At 36.2% G+C, this 20177-nt stretch overlaps 1 protein-coding gene across 1 annotated transcript in view; it reads right to left on the reverse strand.

Annotated features, from left to right (window-relative positions):
• LOC150087413 (PC-esterase domain-containing protein 1A-like) overlaps positions 1-20177 on the reverse strand; it is a 151827-nt gene that overhangs the window by 24830 nt on the left and 106820 nt on the right. Inside the window, exon 7 of the mRNA XM_090372054.1 lies at positions 15520-15709. Within this exon, the coding sequence (XP_090228180.1) occupies positions 15520-15709 (190 nt within the window). The remainder of the gene's footprint in view (positions 1-15519; positions 15710-20177) is intronic.

Raw genomic sequence — 20177 nt, forward strand, 5'->3', positions numbered from 1 at the left:
TAAGTAAGGATAATGGTTTCCTCTTCCTTGAACATGTGTCACTGTGGGAATAGAGTTTCAAACATGAGCAGTATTTCTTCACTTAAATGCTTTCAGGATAAACACTATCAATTATACAGTATCTCAATTTAGATGCAATTATATAATAAAAAATATATATATAATAAAAAAAAAAAAAAAAACTACTATTCCCAGTAGTTAACTATGGAAGAAATAAAGTAACATTTATAATCTACATTTTTTTTTTCATTCAGAATATTATTCTGAATGAAAAAAATTTTTGGTAATTCATTCTTTGTTTTTTGGTAATTCGTTCCACGACCTCGGAAGTTGAATTTTTCGCTATATAACTCTCTAAAAGGTCTTTTTTACAGTGTAAATTGTATTAGTTGCCAATTCAAATCATTAAAATGCACTGCACTTTCATCGTTATCATATGTTCTGTTATAAGAACCAATTCTGAATGGCTTTGTGATATTTTTCTAAAGCACATTTCTGGAGGTTACTACCAAAAAACAAAAACAATTTGCACGTTCCAGTTTATTGGGCTTTTCTGTTACTGCAAGCAATTATAAATGGGTAGTAAACTCGATGTTATTGCATTTGCAAAAATACCAATAGCTGGAATTGTGTGGTTTTTACGTTATTATGGTGAAATGTGTTTTCCCTTTACTGAAATCTTCAATCGTACACAAAACAAATAAATTTTCAGAATCTTCTCTTCATTCCTTTTTTTTTTTTTTTTTTTTTTAAGGTTCATCAACTTGTTACTTCACGCAAATCATGTTAGTTGCAATTTGTACGTTCTGTTAAAAAATGCTTATGCGTGCTATTGAAATTTATAAAGAAAAGAGATTATCTTGGAAACAAATGCCTCTTGAAACATTTCTGAAGACGACGACTCCTTGTGCAACAAACCAACGAGTGCCAAGCTAATAATGAGTGATCATGAGTGTGCATTCAGTCGACGATGATGATGAATAAACATTCTTTAACATTTGTAAGTCATAAATAATTTCTTTATTATTATAATTTGTTTGATTTTACAGGCTACGTTTTCACTTCTTTGGATAAATCAATCATTGTTTAAACAAACTAATTAGCTAACTAATTTCATCATTGAGAACATAACCGCTATTTTTAACATTATGTCTATGGGGAAATAGACATAATGTTAAAAAACTCATAAAATTCCGTTTTATGAGTTTTCGCTTTATGAGCGCAACAGGAACGAATTAACTCAAAGTTGGGAACTACCTGTACATGGGTTGTGTTAGGGTAACTAAGAGTAAGAACAGGTGCATGTATACTTCCACGTACAGTAATGCCAGAATTTTAGTAAATAAAATTTACGAATTTGAAGTGCTGGTGAAGACATCAAAGGCTGATATTGATGGGATATCAGAGACATGGTGTCACACAGGGATAAGGAAAGCAGAACTGGAATTTAGGGAGTACAATACATACAGAAAGGATAGGAAGGGCAGAGTGGATAAACTGTTAGTTAAGAAACACAAAATCTAGGGAAGTGCATCCAGTTGGCACAGATTGAGAGTGCAGTGTTGAGTCAGTTTAGTGTGACATAAGCACTGGGAAAGCAAAATTTAGAGTAGGAGTGTGCTATAGGCCTAATGACTCCAATGAGTATAATGAACTGTACAGAGAAATAGAGTGGGCCAGTAAATCAATGCCTAGTAATGTGGGATTTTAACTTCCCAGATATTGAATGGAACTTGCGGGTTAGTCATCTGCAAACTAGCAAGATTTTGTGGATTTATTGTATGACTGTTTTCTGCAGCAGTAGCATGTATGAGAGACAACCAGAAGGAGTAATACTCTTGATCTGATTATCAGCAGTGATTATTAATGCATTATGATTCTGCAGACAAAGGAACCACTATGTGGCAGTGATCAGAGTGTACTGATGTGGGATTTACTCAGGTGACTGCAATAGTACCAACTGATAATGTAACCAACAGCAAATTCTAAATGGGTGGCATTCAAGGAATTAATCTTGGAATCTACTGGGCTTTTCATACCAACTAAGAAGTACTGTTCAAGGTTTAGGCCTATATTGATGTCAGATGAACTAATGAGACTCGTGACAGAGAAGAAAAATGAATGGGGTGCATACAAATTATCAGGAGACACAGATGTCTATGGTAAATATAAAACAGTTTGTAATCAATTCACAAAGGATGTTAAGCAAGCAAGCAAAGGCAGATTACAAGAAATCTTTGAAAATGGATACAAAGGAAAAACAGCAAAGACTTCTTTACTTATATAAGCTCTAGAAAGAAGGGGATAAATCAGATTGGTCCACTTGATAGAGATTAGATTGTTGAGGATTCTGCTCAGGTACCTGACAAACTGAATAAGTATTTTGCATCTACATTCACACAAGTTATTCAAGGAGGGGAATGCCAGAAATTTACCAAACTCTAAGAGGGAGTTAAATTATTTTGTAATAACTGAAAGCAAATTGGAAGAGAAACTGCTGAAGTTAAACATAAGGAAAGCAACTGGAGCAGATGGGATCTATCCAGTTATATTAAAGGAGGCAGCAAAGAAAATAAGCAGGCCCTTAGCCATGCTTATGAGGGCATCCTTGGACTCAGGAGAAGTCCCATGGACTGGATGTGTGCAAATGTATCCCCAATTCACAAAGGGGGGATCAAAAGTTGACGAGTAATTACAGGTCTGCTAATTTAACCTCTGTTCTGGGGAAAATAATGCAGTCACTGGTTAAAGAAGCACTGCAGGATCATATACACAAGACTGCAGTTATAGTTCAGACACAGCATGGGTTTGTTAAGGGGCAGTCTTGTCTGACCAATTTGATTGGATACTATGATGTGGTCACAAAGGAACTGGATTCAAAAAATAATTTTGATGCCACATACTTGGATTTAAGGAAAGTTTTTGATTATACTGTTGCACATGGCAGACTACTGCAAAATTGGAGCAGTGTGGCATTGGAGGCAAATTGCTGCTATGGATAAAGGGATTGGTGAGTGGGAGAAGATAGAGTGGTAATCTATGGACACTGCTCTTTGTGGACTAATGTTATTAGTGGAGTCCCCCAGGGTTCACAGTGTTGGGTCCATTGTTGTTTTTTGTATTTATTATTTTTCTGTTTATACTCCGGCACGACAACCAAGTCAGTAGAGTTTACAATAAATCGTCAATACAAATATTTATCGTATTTAGTAGTCACAGGCTTGAACCCCAGTCCACTCAAGGAACGCGTGCTATGCACTCTCACTCCTGACCACTGGGCTATGTCAGGCCTTATTAACGATAGTGAGGTATTTATTACTGATCTGATTGAGGTGTATAAGGCCTCGAATGGTTTGAGCAAACTCAATGCTGATGAGATTCTTCCTCTCGCTCAGATTCCACACAAGCGGACATAAATTAAAATTGAGGAAAGACAGTTGTAGAATAGATGTGCGAAAATTTGCCTTTAGCCAGCAGGTGGTTGATTACTGGAATAAACTTCCATCTATTGTTGTGGAAGTTGACAGCTTAAATAAATTCAAGGGTGAACTAGACAAACTTTTGGAGTGAATGGATGGGTGAAACAGGAAGGGTTTTTTTTTTTTTTTTTTTTTTTTGGCTGACACTATATAAGCTTGCTTTCTTGCATCATATGCTTCTACTAATGCTGACATCAACAAATAGAAATTAACTTAAATAAAAGCTGTCATCAGAAGTCTGTGCATATAGACTATATGACACTATATATGTGATAAAAAAAAAAAAACTGAAATTTAAAAAATTATCTTTAAAAAAAAATGAAGGGTCCGTAGTCATGAATGGTCGTTAGCGTAGTATCTCAAATAGAGAGCTTTATGGTAACTGAAAAAAAGTTTCAAGTACCCCAGCTTGTCAACAACATTTTTTTGTCTGCTCCACACTTCACCCCCCCCCCCCACACATTTCTCAGATAAATTTTTGTCAACAACAATCAATATGGCGTTATGTTGGCCCACATGATGTACAAACCCATGCAAAATTTCAAGTCAATAGGTTGAGTGGTTCCAGAGATACAATGCTGCGACAGATGGATGGATAGACAGACAGACAACTGAGTGACATTATAAGGGTCCTTCGTTAAACTATGGACCTTAAAAAAACTACTTCAATTATCAAAAGAAAGTATAAAATATACTACAAAAGTAAATTACAATTTTTATCATTTTGACAATTACACAATTTTTTGACTTGTTCAGTATACGTGTTTACTTTCTGTTACATATACATCATGATCCTAATGTATCACTCCAACAGCCATCTCATTTCAACAGGTACTACGGATATAAATATTTTAAAATTTATAAAGGTTCATTAACAAAAATTCAAATGAAATCATTTTTAACGAATAACTCGCAGATATTCATTAAATAATATAATGCAAAAAGGTGCAATAAAGTTGAATACTACAATAAAATTTTCATGTTAAAATTAAAAGTGCAACTTTTTCTAAATAAGCTTACAGAATCTTTGCCTATACATAAGTGAAAATGAAGACTTGCATTTATATTTTATCCAACAGGCAAGTATCAAACCATCAAAAGACTTGTCAGGAAAGATATGTGAGGACAGGATTTGTGAGGAAAGATATCTTTTTATGGGCCTTGATCTCTCATGCCATGAGTCTACTGCAAGTTGCTTCAGTAAAAAAAAAAAAAAAAAAAAAAAAAGGTAAAGTGCAGCCATTATCAACCCACTGCAGGATGGAGCCTCCTCAACAATTCATGCTGAGGGAAATGGACCATAATCTGCCACGCTGGTCCAGTGCGGGTTGGCAGATCGACCATATTCAGCAGTCAGGGGTTTGAACCCCAGTCTACTCAAAGAGCGTGTGCTACTGACCACTCGTATACGGAGGCACACTCAGTACTGCACTACAAATAAATGGCACCTCCATAGTCAGGCGGGCAGGTGCAGCACACGCTTTTTGATTAGACTGGGATTCGAGGCCGTGACCACCAAATACGGAGGATGCAGAAAAGTCAGGGAATTACAACTGCATATCCCCGGAGCAATATGGCCTTAGTTGTAAATGCTCCTAAAAACCAAATAACAAACAAACAAATAAAATTTCTCCCAAGTGAAAAATAATGCTATTTATCTTTAATATGGTGCCACTTCCCCATACATCCATTTTGGTGGCATGTTCTCTTGAAATACCACCTATGCCTATGCTTACTCATGCTGCAGATGGCATTGAGACTTTCCTACCTCAACCATAAAATAACATTACAAATGTTATACTAATAGCATAAAACCAGTCATATAATAATGGGGAAAAATTAGAATATAAATCTGCCCTATGAGGGAGCATTTTCATTAGACTTTTTCTTTATACAGGTGTACTATTAAATGTAGCATAATCAGTATGGGAAATTATTCCTTTGCAAGAATATAAACCAAAAACAGTTTTAATTAGATATTCACAATTATGGACTTACAGCCACATACTATGATGAGGCTGTAAGTCCATAATTGCAAATACAGCCTTCATAATATGATGGTGTCCATTAATGAAAAAAACAAAAGACCCAAGTGTTCAAAAAATATGCTCACAAATAGCAAGAGAAAGTAACAGTCTTCTTCAGATACTGCATGAAGCATAATGAACTGCCATCATTGCTTACCACAAAATGCCCCCCACATTCCACAGCAATACAAGCTCACATACATGCTCCAACATACTGGTATCTACAGCAGCGATAGCAGCAAGGAATAATACAACTAAATCTTCTGAACTTGAGGTTCTTGGTGTCAGGATTTGGTTTTCAATTAGGCGTTGGAGACTTGCACGTGCTGCCAATCATTTTATCGTTCCACCAATTCCATCACATGGTGACTCGCCATGGCTAGTGCCAAAGAAATTCCATTCAGCGCTGATACCAAAATCCTTCCGATGACGACACAAATTAATAAAATTCTTGAAATTCTTGTATTGAGCTGCAGAACCATCACTGGAGTAGTAAATGTGCCCGATTTCTGTCATGAAACTCTTCAAATATTTAATTAAGTTGGTTAGAAAAACATGCACTGCCTTCGGACATGACATGTCGAAGGCAGTAACTAATTATGCAGAAACTTGTATTCTGAAGTTCAACATCCTTGTAATAAATGACAAATGGATGCAATGTAGCCTGGCTATTCTCCCAGTGGAACCCTTAAACAGCATCTTACACAACAAATGAATAATTTTCTGCAAAATCCATCAAGATGATCATTTCTCCTGTCATTAGGCTTTCCTTTGTTGACTTCAAATGGTAGCTTTGATGTTTAGCAATGTAGTGATGACAGGAAAGACTAAATATCTTTGTACTCAACTCTGTTGTTAATGATTTGTGTCAATTCAATAATATCATCTGGTTCATTGTTTTCAAAATATTCTCTATAAACTTTTTTGATTAATCTATTCCTGGACATTTTTCACACCAATGAAGCATACAGTCTTTTGAATCCAAATTGCAGACTGTTTTACCAATGAGAACTTGTAATCACATTCAACAGGACTTGCTACTAGCATTAACTTGACATTTTGATGGATTGTGCATACAATAGAATTGTGTTCCTGGTGCACCAACTGTGACACACCACTTGGGTCGAAGTTCACAATTGATAAAATCCAACGTCAGATCCACTTCTATCTCGATAAGTTATAAACATTTCCTTCAAGCTGCTGAGTACTAGTCGCTTTGCTTTGGCATTTTTATTCCATCTGCATTTCTAATGGAAATGTAATCTTTCTTTCCAGGGTATATCTGACTAAATTCATCATCTTCAAAAAATTCCATCACCTTTTGCTTACTTGCTCAGAAAGCTTTTTTCCTTGCTTTTTTTTCCAGGTATGGCCATGATTCCTTCTCCTGCTTTAAGTTTTCTAGCTTTCTTTCATGCAGTTCTTTCTGAGTTAAACTCTTCCATTGTTTTCTTTATGGACTAACTAACTGGAGCTAGTGTTAATTTTGAAGTATTTCTGAATGACTTGATACCATCAACTTTTCTTTCAATTCTTTCAGCAGCTCATTGTAATGTAAGCAATTTCCACTTGGCCCCATGATGTCATTTGGATCCAAGCCACCAATAGATGCAATTTTACTGGCAATTACATCTTGTACTTGACTTGCCTTCCTTTTTGCATAGCTTCTCTTAGCCATTCACTGAAATTTCCAAGGAGAAATACCAATAGCCATCAAACTTGTGTTCAAGCTTTCAGTCACATGCATTTTGTCATCATGGTCTAATCCAGATGAAGTTGATGTTCCTGCTTTTTGGCTGTTACTCTTTTCGGCATGATGGGCACAGCTTCTGGCCTGGTTTTATATCTACCTTTGTTAGGTCTTTCAAACAGTCTGCCATTGACAAATCAATTGGTTGTAAACTTTTTTCACAATATGATTTTTCTTCTGGAAAGAACTGCAACATGAATGCTGCAAAAATTCAAATTTTGTCAAAAGCAAAGCTTCACATGATGTAGACAAATTGTGTCTTCTTCACCCAGTTTTAATCTACAATGTCAACCTATCAGCTGTTCTTCAAATTAAAATAATTTTAACCCAGTTTTGCATGTATAAGATAGCACATGACAGTTAGGATTATCCATATGACTGATGGTGCAAGAGTCCAGCTTATCTTCAGCAAAATCTTCTGATTCCATGGCTTTCATGCTGACTAAGTGGACATTTCTGCAAGCAATGAAAACTTAACTTACTTTATTACAGTCAAAAAATAAAAAATAGAGGAACAAAATAAACAAACTGTTCATCATGAAGATAAAACACATTCATAACACAGCATGGTTCAAATATCAGCTATTTATACTTTTTTTTGTGTGATTCTAGAATGTTCAGTTTTTTTTGGAATTCAAGAAGATTCTAGAATTCTAGAACCCAGGGTCCTGAGCTGGATATCATCATTCTTCTCTTTCTTAGTGATTCCTTTCTACTTCTGATTCTCTCTCTCTCTCTCTCTCAGAGTAATTCAGAATTTTTTTTTTTTTTGGCTGGAGCAGCATAAGCCTCAGGCTTCCTTGCACCATATGGCTGCTAATAATAATAATTGTAGAATATTCTATAATTCTTGGGTATTCTTCTAGAATATTCCAGAATTCTAGAATATACTCTATTTCTAGATTATTCTAAACATTAGGCAGGATTAAGGAAGTGTTCTGCAACAAAAAAGATCTCACAAAATAACAATACAGCACATAAAAACTACTTGATGATTAGGCTTAATTTTAAGACCTTAAGTGCAAAACCACAAAACAGATAAACCATGATCCTTGTAGCTGAAACTCTGCTGTTTCCAGTGGTGGCAAAAACGAGAGAATTGGAGGTGTCCCACATTAAGATATTTGCCCCATACAATAAGGTCAAATTTGACTTCCAAATTTTGAGTCAATCTTTGAAGGAAAATCTCAGCCAGAAAACAAGTATAAGAGCTGATATTTAGTTGGGCTGAATTCATGCAGTTGGTAAGGGGAATAATTCTGTGAATTTCTGTTTTACTCCAAACATTTGGGGTGAAATAGAAGGGGTGTTTTTTTTTTTTTTTTTTTGGCTGATGCTGTAGATTCTGTATAAGCTTGCTTTCTTGCATCACATGCCTCTACTAATGCTAAACGAATCATTACCTTATCAAGTTAAGAGATAATTTTAACTACTGTTACTCTTCAACGTTTACCTTTATAAAGAGCAGAACATTCTGGAATGTTTACTAGTTCCTTGATTACATGCACTAGTGCACAACTCTACTCAGTAGTTGGGATGTCTCCAGAAGTAAGAGAAGGGTGAGATGATGTCATAAAAGAGCAATTGGTCAACTATTCTCTACAAAATATAAAAGAGCAATTGTACCTTTTATAGAAGTATAAAACAGCAACTGATCACCAATTAGTCAATCCTTTTAAATGTTCCTTGAGTGGCGTGATGCTTAGATAAACTGTTATTTGAAGATATTATAATAAAGATAATTTAAGATAAATAAGTTAATTACCATAACAAGAAAACAAGTTCTTGTGACCTAAGTGACATCTGCAATTGCAATGAGAGCTGTCACTGAAAAAGTAATAAGAAAATACCGTGAAATGGTTCACTCCATTATGCAGATATTTCCAAATTATAAATAAATATTAAAGCAACTTGGGTTTGAGTGCTTTATTATCTTCAAATAGTCAATCATTCAACTGGCCAATTGCTCTCTTATGATGTCATCTCCATTCTCTTACTTCCCTGGACATCTTGACCATCAAGTGCAGCTGTGCATGTGATCAAAGGATGGGTATAGGTTTTAGAACAAGATGCTCTTTATGAAGGGCAAATATCATGCAGTAACAGTAGTATTCTTAATGAAATGTTAATTACCATAATAAGTTCCTCCACAGATAGTTGAGGCTCAGAGTAGGGAAATTCAAAGATCAGCTTCGTAGCTAGGAAAGCAAAGAGGTTGGGTTTGTATTTTATTGTTATTTGGCTAGTACAGCAAAAGCCCATGGCTTCCTTGCCCTATATGCCTAATATTAATAGCCCACACAAAACTTGAAGTGGTTATAAATCAGAAAAGAAAAGAGTAAAGGCTCCATTCTTCTCAATTTTTTTGTTTTGTGCTAAGGAAAAAAATATCTAACCTAATATATGCAATAAACTTGCTATACTTTGTTTTCACTATGCAAATGATACATGCCTAAAATAAAAAATAAAGTTTAATTATTACAGTGAGTAAGTAAAGAGATCTCAGAAGATATACAGAACACACATGCAACATAAAAGAGAATGGGCCTGTGGAACTGGTTTCCATGGTTTAGAAGAAGAAAATACAGTAGAGCCAGTGGAAGCTGTAACTAAAATAAATTTAATAAGTTTTAATACGACGAAGAAGCTTTCGAGGTAATGAACCCCTTCCTCAGCAAAAAAGGTACATACATACAGAAATGCAAACATAACATTAGGAATGGAATTAACTAAACTAAATAGGCTATGCGTGTACATGAACACAAGTGTGTTCAGTCACTTACTAGTGCCAGATTAAGTGATTGTTAACTCGCATATGGGATTGCTGCCAGCATGTCATGCTTCCTCTGAGCTGGAGTCATTCCAGCTCAGAGAAAGCCAGATGCAATGAGGTTTCTAGAGTAAAAGCTGACTCACCAATTGTGGATACCAGACCCATGTGTTAGACAGGTGCTTACTAGAGGCACAAGAGCTTGCAACTCACCCGAGGCCCTCGCCCCCTCACGACAGTGACACGGTACCTACTGCTTATATTCCGTATTATGTGGGTGCCTCAGACCAGATTTCTAAGAACTTACGCGAGTACCACGCGAAATGCATACAACTTCCTGGTAGGAGCTTACGATCTCTGGTCTCAAGAGTAAAAACACCCCTCTCTCATGGAGAGGCATTGTATAGCAGATCACTTGCCACGATTGTGGCAGCTGCTATGTAGGGGGAAAACTCTCCACATGTCTTCAGGACTGCCTCGCAGAACAGGTCCATCCGTCTGGGTGACTGAGCACTCTGCAATTGCAGAGCATTTTTGGTTAACTCAGCATGACCTCAATCCCAGGCACGATAGTTAGGTGATCGACCAATATCAACACTACTATCATCGCCTATGATTAGAGTTCTTAAACATATCCAGCCGTCACAAATTTTTAAATCGCAGTAGAAGTACAAGGCTACACCCAATTTTGGAGTCAGTAGTTTTGAAGCATAACAAACACTGGCAGCAATCCCATATTGCTGCCAGCATTTGATTAAGATTGTGGTTGGTGCATGCCGTATACAAACAACAATCACCTGATCTCGCCTAGTAAGTGATTGAACACTCATGTTCATGTACGCACTCTCCCAGTCATCTGAACATGGACAGCCTATTTAGTTTAGTTAATTCCGTTCCTAACATTTTATGTTATGTTTGCATTTCTGTATGTATCTACCTTTCTTGCTGAGGAAGGGGTTCATTACCCCAAAAGCTTCTTCATCGTATTAAAACTTATTAAATTTATTTTAGTTACCACTTCCACTGGCTCTAATGTATTTTCTTCTTCTACACATGCAACATGTTCTTTCACTTCCACAGTACCATGAAACTTCCTCCTACAGCTAGGGATCTTAATCAGTGAAGTTCATTTCTATTAGCATTAGCAGAGGCATTTGATGCAAGAAAGCAAGCTTATGCAGCATCAGCCAAAATAAAAAAAAAAAAAACCACTTCCACTTCACCCCTCTGTTCGTTCAAAATATCTGTCCAGCTGAGCCTTAAACTTATTTAGGCTATCAACTTCCACGACAAGGGATGGAAGTCTGTTCCACCAACCAACCACCCGCTGGCTAAAGGCAAATTTCCACACGTCTATCCTACATCTGTCTTTCCTCAATTTGAATTTATGCCCTCTCAGGTGATTTTTCTGAGCTAGAGGAAGAATCCCATCAGCATTGAGCATGCTCAAACCATTCAAGGCTTTATACACCTCTATCAGATCACCTCGCTGGTGCCTAGTCTCCAGACACTATAATTTGCAAAACTTAAGCCTTTCTTCATAAGAGCACCCCTTTGTTCATTTCACTAATCTTGTTGCCCTTCTCTGTACTCGTTCCAGCAGCTCTACATCCTTCTTGAAATGAGGCCTCCAGACCTGTATACAGTACTCTAGGTATGGCCTGACCATTGCCTTATACAAGGGAATAATCACCTCCTTATCCCTGCTAGAAAAATTCCTATATATCATTGACAATACACCATGAGCTACTCTTGCAGCCCGTCTTTGTCTGTCCATATATCATAACTAGACTCCTAGTGAAGGAATTCTCATAAAATTTTATATTTGGCTCTTTTAGAAAGACCTCTTGGGCCATTCCAAATTTCATTAAAATAAAAATTAATTTTTTAATGAATATAAATCCAACAATTATTATTTCTTTGTCCATCTATCCATCTGCATGTAACAACTCTACTCCTAGTGGTTAGATTTTCATGAAAATTTATATTTAATTCTTTTTAGAAAGATTATTCAAACCTCCTCAACATTTCTTAAAATTGAATCAATATAAATCCAGCAATTATTTTGTTTATTCATACATATCACATAAGCATATGTGATATGTATGAATCCATCCATTACCATACACTGTAGTTGAAGCATCAGATTGTCTGTTTAATGTGCTGACTGGAGAAATGAATAATCAATATGACAGATGTGCAGAAGTGAAAAGTTCACACAAAAAAGTCGTTGCTTTTGCTAATTTTTTTTTTTTTTTTGGTTATAAATCAAATATTACTACTGTTTACTAATTAAAGGGAAATGTAAAGCACTACATACATAACTTTTTTTTCTCTTTTTTCTTTTAATATAAAAATTATTAAAAACTGCCAGAAAACACTCATTTATAAAGAAAATGCTCATCATAAAGCTCACCTGCTAGCATCCCATTTTTCTTCCAACTCATGTATTAATGATCTTGTTAAAACACCTCCTACCATTCTCAACACGGACCATTCATCGCCTCCTGTGGTCTTCCATCAAAAAGATTTTGACGAATCTTGCTGCTAAGAAAGCTCCAGGTCCTGATGGTATTTCTCACTTGTTCTCAACAACTGTGCTCCTGAACTTACTCCTGTTCTTTGCCACCTTTTTTCACTTTCTTATTCCAAAAGTGTTTTTTCCTTCTGCTTGGAAATTTGCTCATATCCAGCCAGTTCCTAAAAAGGGTGACAAATCCCTCCATCCAATTATCATCCCATTGCAATTACTTCTACTCTTTCTAAAGTAATGGTGAAATCAATTAACCGCCAACTCTTAAACTGCCTAGGAAACCTTCCATCTGATCAATGATCGGCAGTATGGATTCCATCAGTGTTCATTCACTGGTGATATTCTGGTTTACGTTACCCATTTATGGACAAATTCAATGGAAAAGTTTGGTGAAACACAAACAGTTGCTCTTGATATCTCAAAGGCTTTCGATCATGTTTGGCATAAATGTCTTCCAAACAAGCTTCCATCTTATGGTTTGCCAACTGTTTTTTGTAATTGGTTATCCAGCTGATAGCTCACTGAAGGTGGTGGTAGATGGCTCTCTGTCTTCTAACTTCTCCACTAATGCTGGTGTCCCCCAAGGCTCAGTTCTTTCCCCCACTCTTTATATATTAATGTATATAAAGAGTGGGGGAAACTCTTGTATATTAATGACCTTCTTCCATTCACTAGAAATCCTATCCATAGTTTTGCCAATGATAGCACATTGCATTCCACTTTCCATTTTGAGAAACCTTGCCCTGCTCAATCAGCTTCAACTTCTTGAACAACCGCTACCAATTCCTTGCCGATCTCCAGGTAATTCTCCAGTGGGCAAAGACAACTTGATTGATTTCAATTCTTCTAAAACTCAGTTTTGTCTTATATCTCACATAAAGGATTCTTCTGCTCCTATGCTTATCTTTGGTGACACTTTGATTTCTAGGCAAGTTGATATATCTCTTTTGGGGATTACCCTGACTTCTAATCTCTTTTGGCATAAGCACATTACAAATATTGCTTCCTCTGCATCTAAAAAACTTGATTTTCTCTTTCGCTCTCGCTGTTACTTTTCTTCCAAACAGCTGTTCACTCTGTACAAATCGCAAATATGCCCTATCATGAAATATTGTTCCCACATCTGGGGTGGTGCCCCCAAAACCTCTCTCTCAGGCTTCTAGATTCCATTCAGAAGAGGGCAGTTAGGTTAATTAATGACTCATCTCTAACTGAGTCTCTCCACTTGCTGTCTCACAGACATACTGTTTCTGCTGCATGCCTTTTCTACAGATACTTCCATGGGCACTGTTCTTCTGAATTGGCTTCTATAATTCTCGCTCTCTCTTTCAAAACAGTCCGAATTATGCGGGTGCCTCAGATGGTGGCAGCACGAACATGTGTTGTCACCAACAACATCCATTTACTGTCCAACTTCAAACTCACAGAACCAACTTTTCATCTTCCTTGTTTATTCATTCAACTGCCGTTTTATGGAACAACCTTCATATGTCTTTCCTGAAAATTACAGTCTACAGAAGTTCAAGTCTAATGTCAACAAATATCTTCTTTCGTCTTCTCAACCTCCAACCCAAGCAAGGTACTAAGTACTATAGGTTCTAATACCTCTCGTGTTTGGGGTTTTCATAAAAAAAAAAAATTTACAATTTCTTGCTTTCAGAAAGAAGCAAAGCTAAGAAGCAGAGCTTTTGATACTGTTGAACACAAAAGATTGCTGTTCAAATTGGAGCAGTGTGGCATTAAGGGAGAATTACTGCTATGGAAAAGGAATGGTTGAGTCAGAGAAGAGAGTTGGTTATCAATAGACACTGCTCTTCGTGGGCTAATGTTATGGAGTCCCACAAGTTTGATGCTGGGCCTATTGTCGTTTTCTGTATTTATTAGTGATTCTGATGAGGACATATCAGGCATAATGTCTAAGTTTGCAGATGGTACAGAGGTTGTGAGGGGGTGATTAATGACGGTAATTAAGGTATAACTAGACCTGCAACAAGGTCTAGAAAAATTAGGCAGATGGGCTGAGTTATGGCAACTGAAGTTTAACATGGACAGATGCTGCATATAGGCAACAGTAACACCACAGTTAGGTATCAACTGTGTGGTACTACACTCAGTATAGTAGAAAATGAAAAGGAGGTAATTGTGCAGTACAGACAGGCCACCAGGACACCCATTGGGTTTTGTCAATGGTAATATAGGAATTCTGCTAGCAGGAATACTGCATAAAGCATTGGTCGGACCACATCTTGAGTACTGCATTCAGGTCTGGAGACCTCATTTTAGGAAGGATGTAAAGCTACTGGAATGGATACAGAGAAGGACAATGAGATTTGTGAGTGGAACAAAAGGGGTGCTCTTACTGAGAAAAAACTGTACATTGCAGCACCTAGAGGCTTGACACCTATGAGATGTCGAGTCTTCAATAACTGACAGATGTTTACGGCTTTGAAACTCATATTCTGATAGATTTTTTCCTCTTGTCAGACTATGCACATGAGGAAACAAATTCAAACTGAGGAAGGATTGTGGCAGAATAGATGCGTGGAAGTTTGCCTTCAGCCAACGTGTGGCTGAAAGGATGAAAGCTTGTTGGAACAAGCTTTCATCCATTGTTGTGGAAGTGAATAGTTTGAATAAATTCAAACTATCCACTTTCAAATTCAAACTACTGATAGTGGATAGTTTGAATAGACAAACTATTGGAGTGGTTGGATAAGTGAGATGTAATTTTTTTTTTTTTTTTTTTTTGCTGATGCTGTATAAGCTCACCTTTTTGCCATATTTCAAAAATTGCAAATACTGTTTCTTTAAGAATGTTACATTAGAACAAAACAATAATTATATTAAGGAACCTTAAATGTCTGTACAAAGAGAAATAAAAAATAAAAATTATGTACCTGAAACGGAATTTATGTAACAATTTAATTAACTATATCTTAAGTTTATCATTTTCAGCTTACATTTCTTTTTCTCTTTCTTTTATTTTTATCAACACGTTTTGATGGCCCAGGAGTGCTCTGATTTTTGTTTTCAGATGTAGATTTTACACCATCTGAATCTAATTCACGAGTCATTCTGTTCTGAACATTGGAAATACCATCTCTTTCACCAGAGACGCCATCACATAAATATAAACTGGAAACATTAAACCTGAAAAATTTTAATGTCTCTCTTAAGCATGTAAAAATGACCATTTATAAATAATAAATCTTTGGATTATGTGTTATGTGGGTACAATTCTATTCACAATAAAAATAGGAACAGCGTTACTATATACAATATATCTATGCATAAGAATTTTCTTCAGAAAGAAGTTGAGTAAAGTACTACTTTAAAAGTAGTACTTTACTCAACTTCTTTCCGAAAGTAGTACTTTATTCAAAAAAGTAGTACTTTACTCGGCGCCTCCGTAACCATGTGGGAAAGATCAGCAGTGCATAGCACACGCTTCTTGATTAGACCGGGGTTCAAGCCCGTCACCACCAAATACGGAGGATGCGGAAAGGTCAGGGAATGACCACCGCATATCCCAGAGCAATATGGCCTTAGGCGCTAATGCTCCTAAAAACCAAATAAACAACAAAACAAGTACTTTACTCAAAAAATTTTAAAGTTAGAAAGAAGTATTACCCATTAGATATAACAACAAAAATCTTCATAGTATAACAGCAGGTAGTTTCCTTACATCAGACCACTTCCACCACTACAGTGAGCCTGGTAAAACTAGTTATGGGCATAATCAAATGAATAACAATTTCTATAATCTAAATACAGCCAACCCCTGTTTAACACAGTACTTCCACAACACGGTTTCGCTCTAATATGGTTAGAGAATTGCAGCAAATCTTGGGTAACACAGTATTTTTGAGCTTTTGTGCAGAGAAAACCCTGCTATTATGTTGGATGTAATTTTTCAACATTTCCTTTCATTTTTGTAAATCCCCACTGTTGACTTGCTTGTTGTTAAGCAAAAAAAAAAAATTGGGAAATTCCCATATTTTATTTTCTTGGGAAATCCCCATGTTAGGTTCTGTGCTATTGAACTTGTGCTTGTTTGAGACCTTAACAAATTGTGACTTTGAGGCGTGCAGTTCGTTACTTTTAATGTTTTTGTAAGTTTATATTGGTTTTTATTTGATCATTTATAAATTTTTCTGGGTATATATCACTAAAAACTTTGTTCTTAAGAACCATACTGGAATAATTTCTTTGTTGTGAATTAAATTCCAGCCCTAAATTATGCCTAAGGAACTTAGGCATAATTTGGGTATCTAGCAATTTATTTAAATAATCGTTTCTAAATTGTTTTTTTGGTCAGCTATAGAAAACTATTTAAAGCGGAAAAATCTATATTTCAAAGTTTTATTACTATTGGATAATGCTCCAGGCCATCCAAAATGTTGAAGTAATGTTCCTACCACCTAATACAACTTCTTTAATTCAGCCATTAGATCAAAGCATTATATCTACCTTTAAAACTCATTACATCAGAAAATCGTTACAATAGATTTTGGAAAAAATTGATGCTGAATCTATTGAAGGGGTTGGAAACATTTCTCAATTGTTGACCATATCAGAATCATAGCTTTATCGCTCAAAGAAGTAAAACCATCAACACGCATGTTGGAAAAATGTATGGCCAGAGTCAGTTCATTCAGGAAACATGGTTGAACTGGCAGAAAACAGAATAGGCGTGATAGTAGCTAAGTTTGTAGTAAGTAACTTGCTAAGTCTGTAGGAAGGGAAGGTTTTGATGATATGACTACTGAAGATGTTTGAGAATTACTAGTAGAAAAAGAGGCTAGCAAAGCAGATTTGGTGGAAATTGTATCGGAGGTAAATCATATTACAATTCAGAGGATGATAGTGCAGATGAAAAAATTCTGAATTCCAAATTTTATACTAAAGAGTATACCAGAAGGCATAAACTTAGCCAAGCAATTAGAATCTTATTTTTTTAATGCAGATCCTTTGACTGAGAGGAATACGAAGTTCAAAAGGAAGCTTCAAAATTGCTTAATTCCATACCAAGCAATTTACAAAGATCTATCAAGCAAAAGCAAACAATCACAGATTACTGATTTTTTAAAGAGAGCAGAAGGTACACAAAATCTAGAGCTGCAGAAGAAAGTTTAAAAGGTGAAGTTATTCTGCAACAGAGAAAATGTTCTCCTTTGATTCTGCTTAGCAGCAATGAAGAGGAAGAAAATTAAATGAATGTGCATTATCTGACATACACAGTTTATAAGAAGTTTGTACAATTATTACTATTTTCAATAAAAATGAAGTTTCCGATAGTTATAAAAAAAATTGCATTTTTGTTAGCTTTTGGAACATAACCACCCTTTTTGTACTGGTTCTTAGTCCTGAATAACACTGTTTTGCACTACACAAGATTTTATACGAACCTAACTATCATGTTATACAAGGGTTACCTGCTGTAATTGAATATTATTTATTTCAAGTTTTTTTTTTTAAGTTTTGTTTTCAATTTCATAATCAATTCTTCCAAACATTTGATTGATATGAGAGTCGTGTCAGACTAACTGTCAGAATTCCGGTCAACCCTTCCCCATCTCTTCCATCATGCAGTATGATGAGTTTTGAAGTTATGATGGACATCATGGCGAGATCCAATCTTCCTTATATTTCGAGGGTACAGCTCTAAAACGGTGTTCATAGGCCAGCCTCTAGTTAGTACACTGGTCCGAACCTATTGGTAACTCTTTAGGAGGCTTCCGGACCAGCTAGTGTATAATCTTGCTACCTCTACTCTGCCAGATAGTGACTGGAGGGTATGCGGGGGGGGGGGGCATTGTCAAGGCCATGTTATGTCAAGGATCTGGGTATATTCTTACCATGTGTATGTCATATCCAAAAATTTCATTACTTCATACAGCATGTTCCACCCACTTTTTCTTACTATTGAATGCACCATGAATTGCCAAACTAACAGAGTACGCTTATCTGCGAAAATATCTAAACCTCCCAAACACTTCCTAGTTCATTTCACAAATATACGTGGTCTCAGTTCCAATCTCCATGATGTCCGTTTCCACTTGCAGTCTGCCAAACCCCATGTACATTTTCTGACAGAATCTCAGTTATTGGTTGATTCAACCACTACTCATCTCAGTTGCCCAAATTATTCGCTGTACGATTCCTTTCGCCTCAAAGGTGGTACTTGTGCATATTTCCGTTCCGATATTCCTCGTCAGAGACTTGGTAATTTGAAATCTCCTCTTTTCAATCTTCTCTGGCTTAAAATCTCTATTTCATTCTGTCAAATTCATCTGTTGTCTCTACCGTTCTCCCAACTCCACTAATCACTTGGAACTCTGACTTCCTCTCTTTGCAACTTGACTTTCTCCAGTCCAACTTTCCTAACAATGAGGTAATTTTCCTTGGTGATTTTAATGTTCACAACTCCAGCTGTCTTCCATTTTCTAGTCACACCGACCCAGCTAGTCGAGATGCAAAGGCTTTTGCAATTACTAATGATCTTGCACAGATTGTTCATTTACCTACAAGAATACCGAACAATCCTAACCATACAGTCAACATGCTTGATCTTTTTCTCACAAACAACCCTTCTAAGTACACGTTCAAAGTGAGTGGTCATTTAGGCACCTCAGATCACAACTTGGTGATTGTTTCTTCTCCAATGGAGCCTTTATCTCGTGGCTATTCCAAATCTCGTGTTGTTTGGCATTACAAGAATGTAAAATGGGATGACCTGCGAGATTTCTTTTCCTTGGTTGGATTACTGTTTCAAAACTTCTGATATCAACATTTGTTCAGATCGTGTCAGTGAATTATTCTTGTAGGAATGGAATCCTTTATTCCACACTCTACTTTAAAATCTCATCTTTTATCTAAAACTTGGATTTCCAATAAATGTGCTAAGGCTGTTCACAAGAGAAGAATGTTGCATATCATAATAGGCTTGTTTCCAATTCTTCAGTTTAATTTTCTGCCTACACCATAATTCGCAACAATTGCAAAGTAGTTATTAAATCAGTCCAAACTAGATTTTGAACAGGCTAAGAGTAGAAAACTTTCTTCTTGCCTAATGGTAGCCGAGCATTCTGGTCTCTTGCCAAAGCTATTGGCTGCAACTTTTGCCGATCTCTGCTCCCACCTCCATCAAAACCAGATGGTTCTGTTGTCAATTCAGCCAAGGATAAAGCTGACCTGGTAGCATCTCATTTTCCTTCCAACTAATGTATTAATGAGCTTGGTAAAACACCTCCCACCATTCCCAACATGCTCCATTCAATGCCTCCTGTGGTCTTCCATCAAAAGGATGTTGACGAATCTTGATGATAAGAATTTTAGTATTAAATCAGCTCACACCAACCATAAGAATAAGCATTTACTGTAACTAGAATATTTATTTACATATTAAAATAAAATAAATATTTACAAAAAACTGCTATTATATTAAATATACATGTAAAAACATTAAAACTGTGATAAAATCCTTGAGATAAAATACACTAAAATAAACCGGATTAAAAGCGATAAAAACGATAAAAATCTCTGGAGCTTTCGGAAGCTTGCGCTCCCTTCCTCAGCAGTAACAAAACTTCCTGCAGCACGTCCATATATAACAGGC

Source organism: Mastigoproctus giganteus, chromosome 4 (assembly GCF_048544385.1).
Source record: "Mastigoproctus giganteus isolate SK-2022 chromosome 4, ASM4854438v1, whole genome shotgun sequence".
Taxonomy (NCBI): Eukaryota; Metazoa; Arthropoda; class Arachnida; order Uropygi; family Thelyphonidae; genus Mastigoproctus; species Mastigoproctus giganteus.